The sequence below is a fragment of the Tiliqua scincoides genome, chromosome 6 (genome assembly GCF_035046505.1).
Source record: "Tiliqua scincoides isolate rTilSci1 chromosome 6, rTilSci1.hap2, whole genome shotgun sequence".
In the NCBI taxonomy this organism is placed as follows: domain Eukaryota; kingdom Metazoa; phylum Chordata; class Lepidosauria; order Squamata; family Scincidae; genus Tiliqua; species Tiliqua scincoides.
The window spans coordinates 81880777-81897779 of record NC_089826.1 but is presented as its reverse complement, the minus strand read 5'-3'; the positions used below and the strand labels follow the sequence as shown (position 1 = coordinate 81897779).

The 17003-nt window shown below is 44.5% G+C and overlaps 1 protein-coding gene across 1 annotated transcript in view; it reads right to left on the bottom strand.

Moving 5' to 3' along the window:
- Positions 1-16543, bottom strand: part of BOD1L1 (biorientation of chromosomes in cell division 1 like 1) — a 43056-nt gene extending 26513 nt beyond the window's left edge. The window contains exons 1-9 of the mRNA XM_066631887.1: positions 16273-16543; positions 9303-9427; positions 8372-8562; positions 6051-6668; positions 4726-4869; positions 2658-2818; positions 1718-1832; positions 1402-1546; positions 557-632 (exon numbers count right to left, since the gene is read on the bottom strand). Of these exons, the coding sequence (XP_066487984.1) occupies positions 557-632; positions 1402-1546; positions 1718-1832; positions 2658-2818; positions 4726-4869; positions 6051-6668; positions 8372-8562; positions 9303-9427; positions 16273-16542 (1845 nt within the window). The 5' untranslated portion in view covers position 16543. The remainder of the gene's footprint in view (positions 1-556; positions 633-1401; positions 1547-1717; positions 1833-2657; positions 2819-4725; positions 4870-6050; positions 6669-8371; positions 8563-9302; positions 9428-16272) is intronic.
- Positions 16544-17003: the final 460 nt, after the last annotated feature.

Genomic DNA, 17003 nt, shown 5'->3' with positions numbered 1-17003 from the left:
CCATACCATGACAAAACCCATATTCACTGCTCTAATTGCTATTTTTTAAAAAATCAGCTGCATAGCCACTCAACCTAAGAATACATTTCTTCTTCCACACAGGTAGAACAAGCATTCATGTGACTTACAAGTCAGTATGGGGCAACTTTGTGTTTTATGAACAAAATGAGTACAAAATATGGGTTAGGAAACCAGTTGCTTTGGAATTAATGGGAATTTAAGAATTCAAAGCAGTGGAAAAAATTCAAGATGCTATTGTGTCAGATGATTGATCATTTCATTTAGTGAAGATTTCTATCCAAACACAGGGAATTCAGTAGGATTTGGAGGATTTGGAGGATCTTGAGAGCCTCCAAACTTTCCTTTATTAGTGGCTTTAACTAAAAAAACCCACAAAAACCAATACTGCTAAATTTGCAAAAGCTAATTTTGTAATATGGAATGACGTGTAATACATCATCAGTCAAAGTCCATATATCTGAATTTTAAAAAGGCATGAGATCAACTAATGACTTTTAAATGTTATAAACTATTGCTTTATAAAACAGAAACACACTTCATTTATCTTTTGAGGTTCCACGAGATCCTCCTCAGACTGTTTCTTTTCTTTCTTCCTGCCTTCTTCACTGTGTCTGAAATAGAGTAAGAAAAAGGAGATGGTAATTGAAACAAAGTATTTTAAGCACTCTCTTCCAATGATCTTAAGACGACAAGAGCTCAACTCTATCCCCCCCCCCCGGCATTGCAAGCAGGCATGCCAAAACAGGCAGCGCTGCATGCTAAGGTGGGGGTGGGTGGGTCGATGAGGAGGCTTGGGAGAAGCAAGGGAAAATATTCTCCCTTACCCCTCTTCTATCACCTATGGGTTTCCTTGGACCTGCCCAGCTATATACTGTACTGTACATGGTGTAAGTTCAAGGAGAGAAAGGGGTGTGCTGGGTGGTTCTGGAAGGAGTAGCATCCTAGCATAGGTTGCCTGTTCCGGGATATCCCCCCTCTCACTTCTGACATGCCTCCCGCCCTTCCCCATGGTCTGCCCAGAAATGCCCCTGCCCACAAAATGCCCCCCCCCGCCGCCAATGCACCTGGACCAGCAACGGCTCTCTCAGTTGCTGCAGCACACAGGGTGCTACCTGCCGTCGGCCTGGAAGCGTGCGGCAATAATCTCCATTACAATGGCATTTGCAAAGCCACAAGGTGTGCTCCGCTGCTGGCTGCAGACCCTGCTCAGATTGATGTTAAGAATAATATTAGTCTAGATTTTGCCTCTTTCAAACAGCAACAACTTTCCCTAGTCATTGTAATCCAGATCTGTAAACCCGGAAAGAGTGAAATGACCTTTTTAAAATGAAAAAAAATACATGGGATTTATTTTCTTGAAGGGAAAATTTGAATAAATACCTGGACTCTCTTTTTCTTTTCCTGCTTAGGGCCACCTTCTTTTCAAAAAACCTTTGTTCTTTAAGCACCTCCTTAATGCTGGCACCACCAGCTTTTGGTTCAAGGCCTTTGGCTGAAGACTTTTCCACATTCTGACTGTTTTTGCCTAAAATGACATAGTAAAAATCTTTAAAGTAAAAAACTTTAAAGATATCATTCTTTTAGTTACAAATATAAAACTGCTTACAGATGACTAAACTAGGTTTTAAACTTTTTTCAAAAAGGCAACTAAGTTTACAGACATACAGACATATGTCCATACTAAAGCTCTCAGTACCTTTCTTTCCAACTTTTACAGCCTTTGTTTTTTCTGCAGCTTTCTGTTTCCGCTTTTCCTCAAGTTTTTCTCTGTTAAGTCGTCTCCTTAAGAGCCTCTCTTCTTTTTCTTTAGCCTGAATATCAAAAGACAAGATAAAGACAAAATAGAATTATAGAATGGGTCTAAAAACAAAGAGGAGACACTGACCTCAACTAAAATCCTTGGCCTCTCCTCCTACCTCTTAAGGCAGTGTTTCCCAACTTGGGGGTCATGACCAGGGCAGGGATGCATGTTTTGTTTGGGATGCTACCAACCCAACCAGGGACCCATAGGTGCCGCAGCACTTCCAGGTTTTGCTGCCAGTGCACACATGTAAGTTAAAAATGTTTTTTCTTGTGTGTGTGGCAACAGCAGTGAAACTCAGAAGTGCAGTATCTACACATCCCTGATCGGGTCACTACCAAGGGGGTAGCATCCCCCCCCCCAAATTGGGAACCACTGCGTTAAGGGTTTGGGGATATTGTAAGAGCCAGCACTGCTGATCATGTTAGGCAGCAGCAGAAGGAAATTCCCTCCTGCTGCACTCCTAGTTCCCTAGAAAGGCAAATCAGGTCAGGGAAGCTCACGTGTAATGGGGCCCTCAGACCACTAATAGAACTAAAGGATATATGTTTGCAAATGGTTTCACAGCAATAACAGAGAAATCTGACTGCCTAGATGGCAACTAACCACTGGGTAGCAGCCAATATGCATAAACTTAATTCTTTATCTGTGACTATCTCCCTAGAATCGATGTTCTAAGGAACAAAAAAAAAACCAAAAAACCAAATGTTGGCAACTTGGTAAGTCAGGAGTTCCCCAAACTGAATGTATGAAATGCATCCACTGTGGGATCAAAGGACAGCTGGTGCTGGAGATGAACAGGCATTGCCCCCCGAGAAGGGAAACAGGAACTTACAACAGATTGACGGCGCTGTTCTACAGTCCGTTCATCGTCAGAATCGCTATAATACTTGGAGTAAAGGTAAGGCTTGTGAACATAAGCATGTCGGCCAGGTTTCGTTTTTTTATCGTTAGGCTCTCCAGCCTCTGGTTTTGTTTTAATCTCCTCCTCTTCATCTAAAGAAATGTTGAGACAATGAAGGCAATTTAGAAGAAAGGTTACATTAATTCAAATTTAGATCAGGTTCCAGAGGACCAGGCAGAGCATCCCAGATCGTGTTGGCTTCTTCTTCCACTTCACGCTGTCACCCAGGGTGTCTCTCCTGCTGACACTGAGCGCCTATCCAGAGGGGCCCCCCCCCACCAAGTAAAATGAAGGACTTAGCTGGAGAGGGGAAAAAAATCAGCAACACTGTTCAAGTGCAAACAGAGGATTTTATTGAACCCACACTTGGTATTTTCCCTCTGAACATAGATTAAAAATTAAATGTTGGCAACCTGTTGTTGGCAACCTTCAGTTTCAAAAGACTATGGTATTACGCTCTGAATGGTGGTTTTGGCACAGCGTCCAGTGTGGTTGAGAAGGCCGTTTCAGGAGTGACAATCCCTTCCACATTAGGAGCAAGTATAGCGTGTCCCTGGTCTGTGTCCCTGGCTATGGGCCTTCCTGCTTTGGCTCTTTGCCTCAGTCTGTTGCCAAAGTGTCTCTTCAAACTGGGAAAGGCCATGCTGCACAGCCTGCCTCCAAGCAGCATGCTCAGAGGCCAAAGTTTCCCATCTGTTGAGGTTCATTCCTAAGGCTTTCAGATCCCACTTGCAGATATCCTTGTAGCGCAGCTGTGGTCTACCTGTAGGGCGCTCTCCCTGCACAAGTTCTCCATAGAAGAGATCCTTTGGGATCCGACCATCGCCCAATCTCACGACATGACCAAGCCAACGCAGGCGTCTCTTTTTCAGCAGTGCATACATGCTGGGGATTCCAGCTTGTTCCAGGACTATGTTTGGAACTTTGTACTGCCAGGTGATGCCGAGGATGCGTCGCAGCGCATGTGGAAAGCTTCCAGTTTCCTCTCCCTGTTGTGAGTGAAGAGTCCATGACTCGCTGCAGTACAGAAGCGTACTCAGGACGCAAGCTCTGTAGACCTGGATCTTGGTATGTTCCGTCAGCTTCTTGTAGGACCAGACTCTTTGTGAGTCTGGAAAATGTGGTAGCTGCTTTACCGATGCATTTGTTTAGCTCAGTATCCAGAGAAAGAGTTGTGCATATCTGAGTTTCTTTTAAAACACCTTTTTTGTTTTTTCTTACCACACAGTAGTCTTTACCCAAATGTCACAGAACATGTTCGAGTTACAAACAGAAATAAGTTTAACCATCACTGCTACTGCAACAGGTCTTGGATAGAATCCTTAGGTGATGAATTTGGGTTTAGAAAAAGACATGACCCAATTAAGAAATTCTATTTATGACAGTCGTATTCCACTAATATAATATACTCCAGCAGTACCAGTATAATTCAATGGTCAAGAAGGCAACAGGGATAATTGACTAGCAATATAATCCTATGGTTGCTTACTTGGAATTTCCACAGTGTTCAATGGAGCTTAATCCCAAATAAACATGCACAGGATTACAGCCTAACATCCAGTGCAGACATTCTGCGTTACCACTGGGGTGCAGCATGGTCTTCCCTCTCACATATGGATTCTCCTCTTCCACCTTTGCGGGTTCAGTAGCATATGTGACTGTTGCCCAGATACCTTCTTGAACTCAGTCTGAAAACTCTGCTTTATCTGGCTGTTGAAATGGGTTTATATCTAGGTTCATTTTAACCTGAAGGGCTAGCAGTCTCATGGAATGCTGGCCTTTGTTGAGGGACTGGGGATAATTGATGCATGAGATGTAAGGGTACCTGTGAGCTTGATCTCCAAGTCCTACATAACATGTACATCTGCACTGGGCCCAAGTAATGCACAACTATTCACAGTATCAAAACTGCATACATTCTATTAAATAAAAATATTTTAACATTCTGTTTTTTCCCCAATTAGATAAATACAGTGCTTGCTTAGGATTGCTGCTTTACCATCAGAAATGATCTCTCCTTCTTCCGTGCTATCAGAAAGTGCAACTTCTTCTTCGCTCTCTTCTTCAAAGGAGGAAAGATCACTGGTGTGAACAGAGCTAACAGTGATATCACTGAGTACATCCAAGTCCGACTCCTCCAAAGCTAGAGTAGAAAAAAATGAAAACAGAACTCAATCTGTTTCTTAGAACATGGAACTGGGTCTTAAGCAGCGGTTCCCAAACTTTTCTGACTGGACCACTGGTCATGGCTCGCCATTAAGGCTATAATGCTATACATTGTATAGGGTGGTAGGTTTTTTGCAAGGATTCTGTAGCTCCCTGGATGGTTTCCATGGTTCAGTTTGGGAACCACTGGTCTAAAGAATCCTACACAGGAGCAGAAAACTGCTTTAGTGCACAGATAGATGTTTGCCCATTTTTCTTTTCAGCTACAGCCCCTTGCACCACATTAAATGTTCTGGAGCCTCCCCTGATCTTCAGAAGTACCTTTCATAGGGCTACAATGGAAGAGAGCAGGATACCGTCAGTGCACAAGCAGAGCATGGGGCATGGTTCTTGATATCCTGGCTCATAAATTATAAAAAGCAGAATAAAAAATTTTAAGAAGAGCCCAACTCATAGGTCTGCAATTTAAGCAGACTCACAAGGTGGAGGAAGCAGAAAGCATAAGCAGAAGGCATTCTCCATAAGAGAATGGAAAAAGAGATGCACTCATCACACAACTGAAAAAAGCACATGAAATCAAATAAGTTTTGAGGTGCTTTGTAAAAACTGGCAGGGACCGGGTTGAACATACAAACTGGGTTGAAGCAATCTTGATAGAGAGGCTGGGAAGGGGGCAGGGACATTTTTATAATCTGTCAAATTATTAAAAAATGGAAATGCTTTAAAAGCAACAAAAAGAATGGCTGGATAAAGAAAATGCACCACAATACTCAGAGTACCGAATTACATTTGTTGTTTTAGGTTTCAACAATACCTAAAACAACATGTTCAACCAAATGTTGTTTGGTTAACAATACCCTCTGATAATATTCAGTAAACACTCTGATCACAGTTGTAACTACGTTACATATTCATAATGCAAATTTGAGTGTAAAGTGCATGCAACAGGTAAGCAAATCTTCTGGCCCCTTAAAAATGTGACCATAATGTGTTTCCAGAGGGAGAGGATGGAAAACCTACTATGCTAAGTACCCATTAGTAACAAAATGTTATTTATCTACTCAGCTACAGTATTTTTTTTTTAATTCCAAGCCTACCTCCCCTGTACCATCACTCTCTCCCATCTGTATTTCGTATGGCCACTTAAGATTTGTATACCTTCTTTTGTACTTTCATTTGCTTTGTGTTTATTGCTGTTCTTTTCCAGGGCAGCAGCTTTGATCGATTCTGTCTCTCGGTCCTTTGCTGCCTTTTCGTCTCTGGTTTTAAGACTGTCGTTGCTCCCTCTCAAGTGGTCCAACCTCTTTTCAGACTTTTCTTTTTTCTCTTTCTTCCGCTCTCCTTTCTCTGAGCTTTCTGATTTTCTCTCACTTCTGTCCATCGGTTTACTTTTCTGCTCATCACTTTCCTGCACAGCTTCCTTGCTTGGATTAACCAAACTGTTAGCTTCTTTTGATGCAGTTTTTCCATCTTCACTTGAAGAAAGTAAGTTATTTGTATCTTCAGAGTTTGCTCCTGTTTCAGAGTTTTCGTCTGCAGAGTTACAGGGAGGCTTCTCTCCGTCTGGTAGATCTTCAACATTTCGGTCTCTCTCAGTGCCGCTATCCAGGCTATGCTGAGATGGAAGTTTTTTGGAAGCTCTGTCATTAGTTTTTGAATTGATGGCTTCTGTTGAGGCCCTGGCTGCACTGGCTTCTTGGTTCAGAGAAGTGATTGTTTCCAAAATGGACATTGCATCATTAGCTACATTGGCATTTGGGATGGCAGCAGAAGCACCTTCATGGAAGGGAAACAGATAAAAAAATTAGTATTCACCATGCAGACTAATCTGGAAAAAAATCAGCTCTCAAATATCTCAAATGGTCCAGTGAAATGCTACAGTTAGGTAACAACCGTTTTATTTAATAGCAGACTATTAGCCCGAACAATCTAAGCTACAGTGAAATAAATCTAAGCTTTATTGTTCTTTCCTCAAGAGACACCTTAATCTTAAAGATAACCTTTAGAGCAGGGGTGTCAAACTCATTTCATACAGAGGGCCGAATAGCATTCATAATGCCTGCTGAGGGCCGAAAGTGATGTCATTTAGGCAGGTCATGACCAAAAATAAGCACTTTTTCTCACTTGGGAACTCATTAGCTGCAAATGACAGAAGAGAAAAATATAAATATTTTGATCATATTCAAGATATGGGAGAGCTCAATTTTCAAGTGGGCTACCCTTTCAGCAGTAACACCTCAGCATGGCTCAGCAGCTGAGAGCCTGAGGGCCGGATAAAAAGCTCCTGTGGGCCGCATCCAGCCCCCGAGTTTTATGTTTGACACCCCTGCTTTAGAGTGTGTTTTGGTTATAGTGTCAGAAAATTGAGAAACATCAACTATTACCAGTAATTCTTAAGCATTTGAAGGGACGAGAGAAAACCAACAGAAAATTCTGATACGTCAGCAAATACCAAAGATCACAAAATACTTTCAGTAAATATCCCCCTAATTTCATTAATTAGCTAACACTAATTAACCAGAAAAGAAAATTAACCAGCTAACACTGTATCAACTAATAACAAAAACATTTGACATTTCTGGGGAATATCCTAGTACAGGGGTTCTCAAACTGGTGTGTCACAACCCACCAGTTTGTGTAAAGCTCCCCGCATTCCTTTAAGGGGCAGGGGAAGGGGGGAGGCAGTGACGCAATCCTCAGAAATGTTCAAAAATAGCAAGAGCAAACCACTTTCAGTATGCAAATGCAGTTAGGAAATGGTTTGCATTTGCTATTTTTGAATATTCCAAGCCTTGGGGAGCTCTGCACAGGGTTCCCTGCACCTCCTGCTACTTGCCCAAGTCCACAGTAAGCAAAAGCACTTCCCTTGCCCCCCTTAGCGATGTGATCCTGGGGAGTGCATCACTGCCCTCCCCCCTCCCCTGCAAAGACTTACTTTGGAAGTAAATCTCCCAAAGAACCACTGTCCTAGCATCTACCTTAAAATATACATTAGTAAACAAGCAAAGTTACTGAATGACCCAAACACTCGATTTTTTGAGAGGCAATACTATCCAATAAGTCATACTCTGCCTCAGCACCTTCACCCACAAATGAAATAGCACCCCAGCAAGTATAAATGCATTTGCTCATATTCTTTGTTATCACCGCCTCACCCTTTCCTCCAATCTTTTTGCTGTTTTCGAACTGTGACAGACTGGAAACTCTTTGAAGCAGGAATCTATCCTTCCTTATATAACTCTGTAAAAAGTCATATACCTTGATGATTTTGTATAAGTAATACAGGTTTGTTTAGGCATAAGTTGCTTTCTTAGGAGTACTGTACAGCGCTTAATTTTGGGGGGCACTCAACAAATAAGAAATATCCAATTTTCATATCCAATAGAAAATTTTGGATAACCAAACAGAGAATTTTCAGAAATGGTCACCAACAAACCAAAATAGGAGTTTTTTGCCTGAGGCGATGGGGAAAAAAATACCTTGTATTGTAACCGGAGCATCTGGTTTCTCCTCAGGTGGTGCTGGGCCAGGACTGGCCTCCTCTTTGTGATTTAATGTGGCTAAGAACTCATGGACAGCCTTTTCCACTTGTGGTCTGAAGATGTGGTTGATTTTTGGATCTACAACTTGAGAAATGATTCTGTCAATTCCAGATTCCAACATTCCAGATCTGAAAGGAAAATGACAAAGAAGGAATCTCTTTTTGTCCAGTATGTTCCTCACATTGAGTCAGGTGTGAATTCAAGAGACTCCTAGTAGGAAGACGAGGATGGTCAAAACGATCATTAAATTATAACACATTTCATGTGTTCATAAAAATTTTTCATCATCTTGAAGCATAATTATAAGAAAGGCCAGAATTATCTATATTGCAGATGAGGGCTGAGGATGTGGGGGGGGGGGGCAAGCCAATACTAGCTACTGAATTCATAGCAAAGACAAGACTGAATTAGGGTCTTCCCAATTCATAGCTCACATTTGTAGTCACTGTCCTATCCCAGTATTCTTATAATCAAGTATTACAAATTACAATGTGCTCTTCAACAGATGGCAGATCCAAAAAGACTAAGAGGAGCTGACAAGAAGATCTTTGGCTTTTGCTGCCTGATCTTCTACTCTGTTGATTGCAAAGTCAGAAATTTCACTGGGTTAGCATAAGCCAGAAGTCCCCAAACTTATCAGGGTAACGGTGCCCCCACAGTCTCTTCTCCCCAGCTCAGCCAGGTTCCACCATCTTGGATCTCACAAAATCCAAGATGGTCGCGCCCAGAAGAACCAGTAGGAGGGATGACAGGGACATTCCATGGTGCCCAGTTTCGGGACCACTGGCATATGCCCTTTGCATGGGTGGCAGCGCTTCTTCCAATATACCCACCACAGATCAACCTCTCCAATATCAAGAGAACTTACTTGAGAACTTGTTGTCTGATATTGTTTCTCAGCTGGTTCTTGTTTAGGTGAGGACTCCAAGTATGCGTTGCTAGATGGTTGGAAACAAAGTTGTCCACCCGCTGTCTTAGATTCTGATAAGCAGGCTGAATAGAGAGGGGGAATAAAACAAGAAATCCTTTGTGACGCTTCTACCTGTGGCATGCACAAGACAGAACAAAATGCCAAGAGTCATTATTTTAAAATGACTCAATGAAGAAGGTGAAGGAGGGCGATAATACTGATCATCCTTCTCCTAAAAAGAGAGAGAAAAGTCCCAATACTGTTTTTTTTAATCTTCCCTGCCACACAGAGAAGCACAAGGCAAGTACCATATAGTGCAATCCTACATATGTTCACTCAAATGTAAGTCTTGTGTTAAATGGGGATCATTTGCTAGTACCTGTGTTAAGACCAGCGGGTCACAAATTTCGGTCAGGCGCTATCCTCTTAAAGGGAGTACTGACCCATCTGGGGACCCATAGGTGCTGTTAGTACGACACTTCTGGGTTTCGCGGCTCCTGCCGCTGAACATAGATAAGTTAAAGAAACCCTTTTTTACTTATCCATGTTTGGCAGCAGAGACAGCAAAACCCGGAAGTGCCATACTAACAGCACCCACTAGTCCTTGGTCAGGTCGCTACCCTCTGTAAGGGGATTGCATCCCAAAAGCAAACGTGAATGCCTGCCCAAGGTAGTCAGGTATTTCCCCCAGGTTGGGAAATAGTAGTTTAGAATTACAGCCTCAGTTGCTTATCTTCCCATAAAAGGCATGACTAAATCAGTGACTACAGCGCAATACCCTCTTCTAGTCAATATAAGCTAAGGGTTCTTTGTGCCTTATGCTCTGACCAAATCCTAATAATACTTAATAGCTATCAAACTTTTTCTCCCAGATGCCCAAAAGTTTGGGTAACTTGACCCAATACTTAGTGATCTTGACAATGGATCCTTGCAAGGCAGGCCACAACAGCAAAACCCCTTAGAGCAAAGGTCTGTCTTTATTTTTCACTTTGCCTTTCAATCATTCTAGAAGACTCTCAAGGCAGCTTTCAATTTAAAAGGAAATACAAAAACACAACAGAACACAGCCCTGCAGTATATGACAATATAAATGCCAACTTGCAGAGAAAGCAGTTCCGGAGACTGGGGAGTCTATGTCAGATAGGTACAGAAACCACCGAAGCACTGTGGCCCCCAATTCCCATTTCCAACAGATTGTCCAAAGGATATCTCAGTTGATGGTAGAAAACCAAAGAAAGATCCAGAGAATTAGCAGGACTGCACTCTTCCAATACTTTGACTAGTATAGGTCATCCATCAGGGTGACCAAGGATGTTTCAGTTCCAAATGCAAGCCAGAAGCCAGACTGAAACCAATGCTGAGTTTTTTAAAAGTAATTATTTTTTGTTAATTTAACACTTATATATGGCTGTGGAGTAAAATCTTTATCACACTTGAAGAAATAATTGCTTTATTGACTCTTTACAGTTCTAAACAACCCTACTGGACACAACTGAGAGCCATTCAATAAGCATATACCTTCTATGATATGCATCTTCTACGTTTACAATTCAGGGAGTGCGTATGTGAAAATTAGCAAAATGCTTAGAAATGCTCATCAGTTCACTGCCATCTAAGTTGACTTTTTTAAGGTCCTAGTATCAAGAACAGCCACTTACAGTATAAGAACTTGGCCAAAGTCTGCTTGAGAAAACTGCTCCATCAGGGGTGCAATCCTGAGTACACATATTGGTAAATAAATCCCACTGAAATTAATGGAACTTGGCTCTGTATAAATATGGTTAAGTTGGTCAAGAAAAACCCAAGGGATAGCAGTCTAATAGGAAAAGAAAACCACTGTTTGCATGTCAAAACACCTTTAAGAAGCTGGGAGGCTTGGGGTCCGCAGGCTCCTTGAACCCCAAGGAGGCCAGCACTGCCTGACAAGAGTGTTAAAAAAAACCTTTTACCCCCTACAGCAGAGTGATTGATCACGTTCCTGCCTTTACCCTCCCTCCGACCCTTAAAGGGAATGAGACAGGACTTCCCTGGCTGGGGCTTCATGAAGTCCCAGTTTGGGAATCTCTACTTTAATAAGCCTCTCCCAACCCGGAGAGCCAAGGGGTTATAGAAGCTAGAACAAACTTAGCAGCCCTGTAAAATAGGCAAGGACAAAAGTAACTTATGATCCTGAACTCCTTGGAAGAAGGCAGTATAAAAATGTCCTTCCTTCCCTCGCCCCTCCCATCCAACAAAAACCATGCTTTGAATAGATAGTAGCCAAAAAGCGGGGGGTGGTGGTGGTTCTCCCAAATATACTCAATCATATCTATGCACCATGTTTATGCACCAAGTTCTAATCGAACTACTGCTGTCTTGGGTACCACCTGAAGGTAATCCTTGGTACTACCACAAAAAGTCATTTAACATATGGTTACAAGGAGAAATAAAAATCAACATAATGCCTTCTTACTCCATCCATCCCAGTACTTTTTGCCTCAGGTAGAGAGAGGACTTTTCTAAGAAGTCCTCACATAAGAATGTTAGAAGAGCCCTGCTGTATCAGACCTAAAGCCCATCTAAGTCCAGCTTCCTGTATCTCACAGTGGCCCACCAGATGCTTTAGGGAGCACATAAGACAACAAGATACGTGCATCCTCTTGCAATTCCCTTGCATCTGGCATTCCGAGGTAGCCAAGAATCAGGAGGTTGCATTTACCCATCAAGGCTTGTAACCTGTGATGGACTTTTTTCAGAAATCTGTCCAATCCTCTTTTAAAGGTTTCTAGACAAGACACCATCACCACATCCTGTGGCAAGGAGTCTCAGAAATTAATTACATGCAGGCCAAAGAAATACTTTCTTTTGTCTGTTCTAACTCTCCTGACACTCAATTTTAGTGGATGCCCTTCTCTGTTTACCTGAGCCATCTTCATAAAAAAGGCACATTTGATACTATTCTAATATCACCCACCCTTTGGCTCTGCTCATTTCCCCTACCACCATGACTCACACAGAGAGACCATGCACTCTTCCTCTCCAGCATATCTCCTCTACTAAGTATAACTGTGTAATGCTGGTCTTTCTTTCATTATATGGGTGTGGGGCTGAGGGCCACACTCCTTTGATAACTGGGTTTTGAAAAAATAAATAAAAATAATGTACATACCACCTTTTTCATCCATCACGAGGAAGAAGGTAGGATAGTTATAATAGCAAGACAAGAAAAAACTAAAAACAAAAGTCAAAATAAACAGAGAACAGCCAGCTTAAAGAACAAACTGACATTCCAAAGGAAGTTCCATCAAGACACAGCTAAACCAGGCCAAATGTCTGTTGAAACAAGAAGTTTGTACCACTTGTGAAGTCTATAAGAATCACTGCCTTATTCTTTTTCAATTATGAATAGCTCTAAAGGTCAGATCAAACAGATTTGATCCTGCAGCACTTCCAAAAAAGTGCTACAATTTTGATTTATCACTTTAATCTTACAACAGACCCATAAGGTAGGTCATTTTTCACCCCCATATTGCAGATGGGAGATGGACAGACTGAGGCACCAATCCTATCCTATCCAACTTATGAAGTTGTGCCAAAGGGAAGTGCATTGCATCTTGAGGTGGGTGGGTGGGGGAGGCTGTTACAGAAGCCTCCTCAAGGTAAGGAAATGTTTGTTCTTTTACCTTGGGGTGCACTGCCGCTGGAAAGGTGGAGAAGATTGTGCCCCAAGACACTGACAGCAGCTTGCCCAAGGGCATCTAGTAACTTCATGGCAGAGGCAAGCATTAACCAGGAATCTCCCAGTCCAGCTTCTTTAGCCACATCAATATAAGAGAACAAAATTGTATTCAACCCCACCACAACCAGTCACTAAAATTTCTTCTCCAAGGAGGCAGCACTGTTATGGAACTCCCTTCTTGCACACCACTCGAATGTGCATTTCCTTGTTCAACCTGCAGGACCCATCAGCCAGTTGGAACAACCTGGGTTTGTGCAAAGTGCACTTGTACCAGTGCTCTCCAGGAACAGTGATTTATACCAGCAGTAAAGATTCCACACTATCTGCACCACCAACACTGCAGGCAGCACACAGTGAAGCAGCAGCGTACAAGTGTTTTACTGCTAAAGTTTCTGTCAGGGTAGCCAATTTCTGTTTGAGAATGCAGCAAAAACACTTTCACATGTTACTGTCACCTGAGCTCCCTTTCTGTACGAAATCTGGGCTCAAGACAACTTACAATAGTCCTCCCAGTGGTGATAAATCTCTGCCTGGGCTGACTCATTTTCAACTGCAGGAGGAGGGTCAAAATGACTGACTTGCTCCATTAAAAAAAATTCCATACACCAAAAATGATGATACAAGAAAAATTCTAGATTATCCTCCTTCCAACATAGCATGTGGACAGAAGACGGAGTTCCTTTTATTGAGGAGCAACCAAATGAGCCTCCATTCACAGTCAAATGGAAGAACCCAGTACAACTATTAGACCAATAAATCAAAGGTTATTAATGCAGCATATATGTGGAGAGACAGGAGGGCCAGTCTTGGCAAGGGCTCTGATGTCTTTGACAGCAGCCTATCAAATACAATTGCCAGGCCTTCTACTTAACCTGAAAGTAGACTCTACTTTCTAGACTCTTCAGGACTAAGCCTCTTTCTCAAATTTTGTGGTCAGTATACAGAATCAGAGACAGCTATTTATTACTCAACTTGGGGTGTTTTTATTATTGGAATCATGCCTGCACTGATCAGGCTTCACAGCTGAACCATTACACAACATAATGCTCTACCCTCTGACCCGCTGGGACATTATTCATGCTAATATAAAATTCTGGGTCCTGGCCCTTCTCCATCAGAATGTTACCCCAATACTCTACTTCAACATCCAAAGTTGCAGGAGATGCGGGAGAACCCGTGGACATATATATTTGGATTTTCAGAAGGCGTTCAACACGGTGCCTCACCAAAGGCTACTGAAAAAACTCCACAGTCAGGGAATTAGAGGGCAGGTCCTTTCCTGGACTGAGACCTGGTTGAAGACCAGGAAACAGAGAGTGGGTGTCAATGGGCAATTTTCACAATGGAGAGAAGTGAAAAGCGGTGTGCCCCAAGGATCTGTCCTGGGACCGTTGCTTTTCAACCTCTTCATAAATGACCTGGAGACAGGGGTGAGCAGCGAGGTGGCTAAGTTTGCAGATGACACCAAACTTTTCTGAGTGGTGAAGAAGTGATTGTGAGGAGCTCCAGAAGGATCTCTCCAGACTGGCAGAATGGGCAACAAAATGGCAGATGTGTTTCAATGTCAGTAAGTGTAAAGTCATGCACATTGGGGCAAAAAATCAATACTTCACATATAGGCTAATGGGTTCTGAGCTGTCTGTGACAGATCAGGAGAGAGATCTTGGGGTGGTGGTGGACAGCTCGATGAAAGTGTTGGCCCAATGTGTGGTGGCAGTGAAGAAGGCCAATTCTATGCTTGGGATCATTAGAAAAGGTATTGAGAACAAAACGGCTAATATTATAATACCATTGTACAAATCAATGGTAAGGCCACACCTGGAGTATTGTGTCCAGTTCTGGTCACCACATCTCAAAAAGGACATAGTGGAAATGGAAAAGGTGCAAAAGAGAGCGACTAAGATGATTACTGGGCTGGGGCACCTTCCTTATGAGGAAAGGTTATGGCATTTGGGTCTCTTCAGCCTAGAAGAGAGATGCCTGAGGGGTGACATGATTGAGACATACAAAATCATGCATGGGAAGCATAAAGTGGATAGAGAGATGCTCTTTACACTCTCACATAACACCAGAACCAGGGGTGGTGTTGGGAGAGTTAGGACAGACAAAAGAAAGTATTTCTTTACTCAGCATGTGGTTGGTCTGTGGAACTCCTTGCCACAGGATGTGGTGACAGCATCTGGCCTGGATGCCTTTAAAAGGGGATTGGACAAGTTTCTGGAGAAAAAATCCATTATGGGTTACAAGCCATGATGTATATGTGCAATCTCCTGATTTTAGAAATGGGCTATGTCAGAATGTCAATGCAAGGGAGGGCACCAGGATGCAGGTCTCTTGTTATTTGGTGCGCTCCCTGGGGCATTTGGTGGGCCGCTGTGAGATACAGGAAGTTGAACTAGCTGGGCCTATAGCCTGATCCACTGGGGCTGTTCTTAAAGTCAGGACCTGAACCTCAGAACACCTAGCTAACTTAGGCTGCAATTCCAATCCCAGGCATACTTACCAAGGAGTAAGTAAGTCCCCCAAGACTTGCCTAGGATTGGGCTGATGGTAACTAATCATGCAGCCACTCAACAGGGAAGACTCTTTCCTCCCCCGCGAATCATCACCTTCTGCATTTCCACCTTTCAGAGACACTCAAGACCTGGCTAACTTAGGCTGCAATGAATACTTACCTGGGGGAAAATCAGTCACATTGATTATGGGACACTATAAGTGGACTTGCCTAGGATGCACGTGGGAAGGGGCTATGAAGCTGCAATCCTCAGTGTGCTTCCCTGGGAGTTGGTGACATAGCTGGAGGGTGGCAGAACGTCCTGTCCTGCAGGGAGCCCCTTCTTTCGGAGCCATTCCGTATGGTCCTATTTTTCCATTTTGCTCCCCCCGCCAGGAATAGCTCCGAAGGGAGGGGCCACTTGCCTGCCCTGCTGAGACTCCCCACCGGACTGGGCACTCTGCCCCCCTCCAGCTATGCCACTGCAGGGAGTAAGTCAGAATCATTGCCTGGAATGGGGCTCAATCCTGAGAAAACCTGCACAGGAGTGGGCTGAAGGCAGCCCCCCAGCCAGGGCCAGCAGGGAAGACTCCCCCACCGCCCTGAAAGGAACATCACCTGCTGCACTCAGGACCCCACCTGGGCTCCCCTGGCTGGCTCCCCCCAGCCTCAGCCACGCCCCCAGTTCCCAAGCCACGCCCCCTTCCCCAAGCCACCTTGGTGTCGACGTCGGCCAGGCAGTCCCGTCGGAACTGGTCGAAGAGCCCCTGGCTCTTGAGGCGGCCGAGGATGAGCGAGACCAGCTCGGGCTCCGCGGCGGGGGCGCCGGAGGATGTGGCCGGGGGCGGCGGCGGCGGGGGCTGCGGCTGAGGCGGGGGAGGCGGCGGAGGGGGTGGCGGAGGGGGAGGCGGCTGGGCCGGAGGGGAGGCGGCCGCCGCGGTGGCTGTTGCTGCGGAGGCGGCAACGGCGCTGCCGCTGCCGGACATGGCGGCGGGCAGAGCGGCGCCTCACGCAGCGGCTGGTAACCGAGCAGCGACGCCCCGCCCCGCCGCTCTCCTCCCGGCCCCGCCCCGCCCCGGAAGCAAAAGTGGCTGCTGGGCGGAAGTCGCTGACAAAGAGATGCCGCAGGCCAAAGAGAGGCACTCCTGACGCAGAGGGGATTTTTCCGGCCGTTCGCGAACTGCACATGCGCGAAGCCGAGTTGGCTCCTCCCACCGCTCTGGTCCCACTCCGCCTCATCCCGAACTGCGCACGCGCACAGCCGAAGAGGCCCCGCCCACTGCGCTGAACGTTCCACTCCGCCTCTCCCAGCCCCGCCCCCCTCATCACTCTGTGCCTGGCTTGGGGTTAACCCTCTGTAGCCCGGCGCAGGCACTGAGAGGGCTCTTATCACCAAGGCGGAGGAAGGAGGCACCCTAGGGTGCCCTAGCCCTTGCCCTCTGCTGGT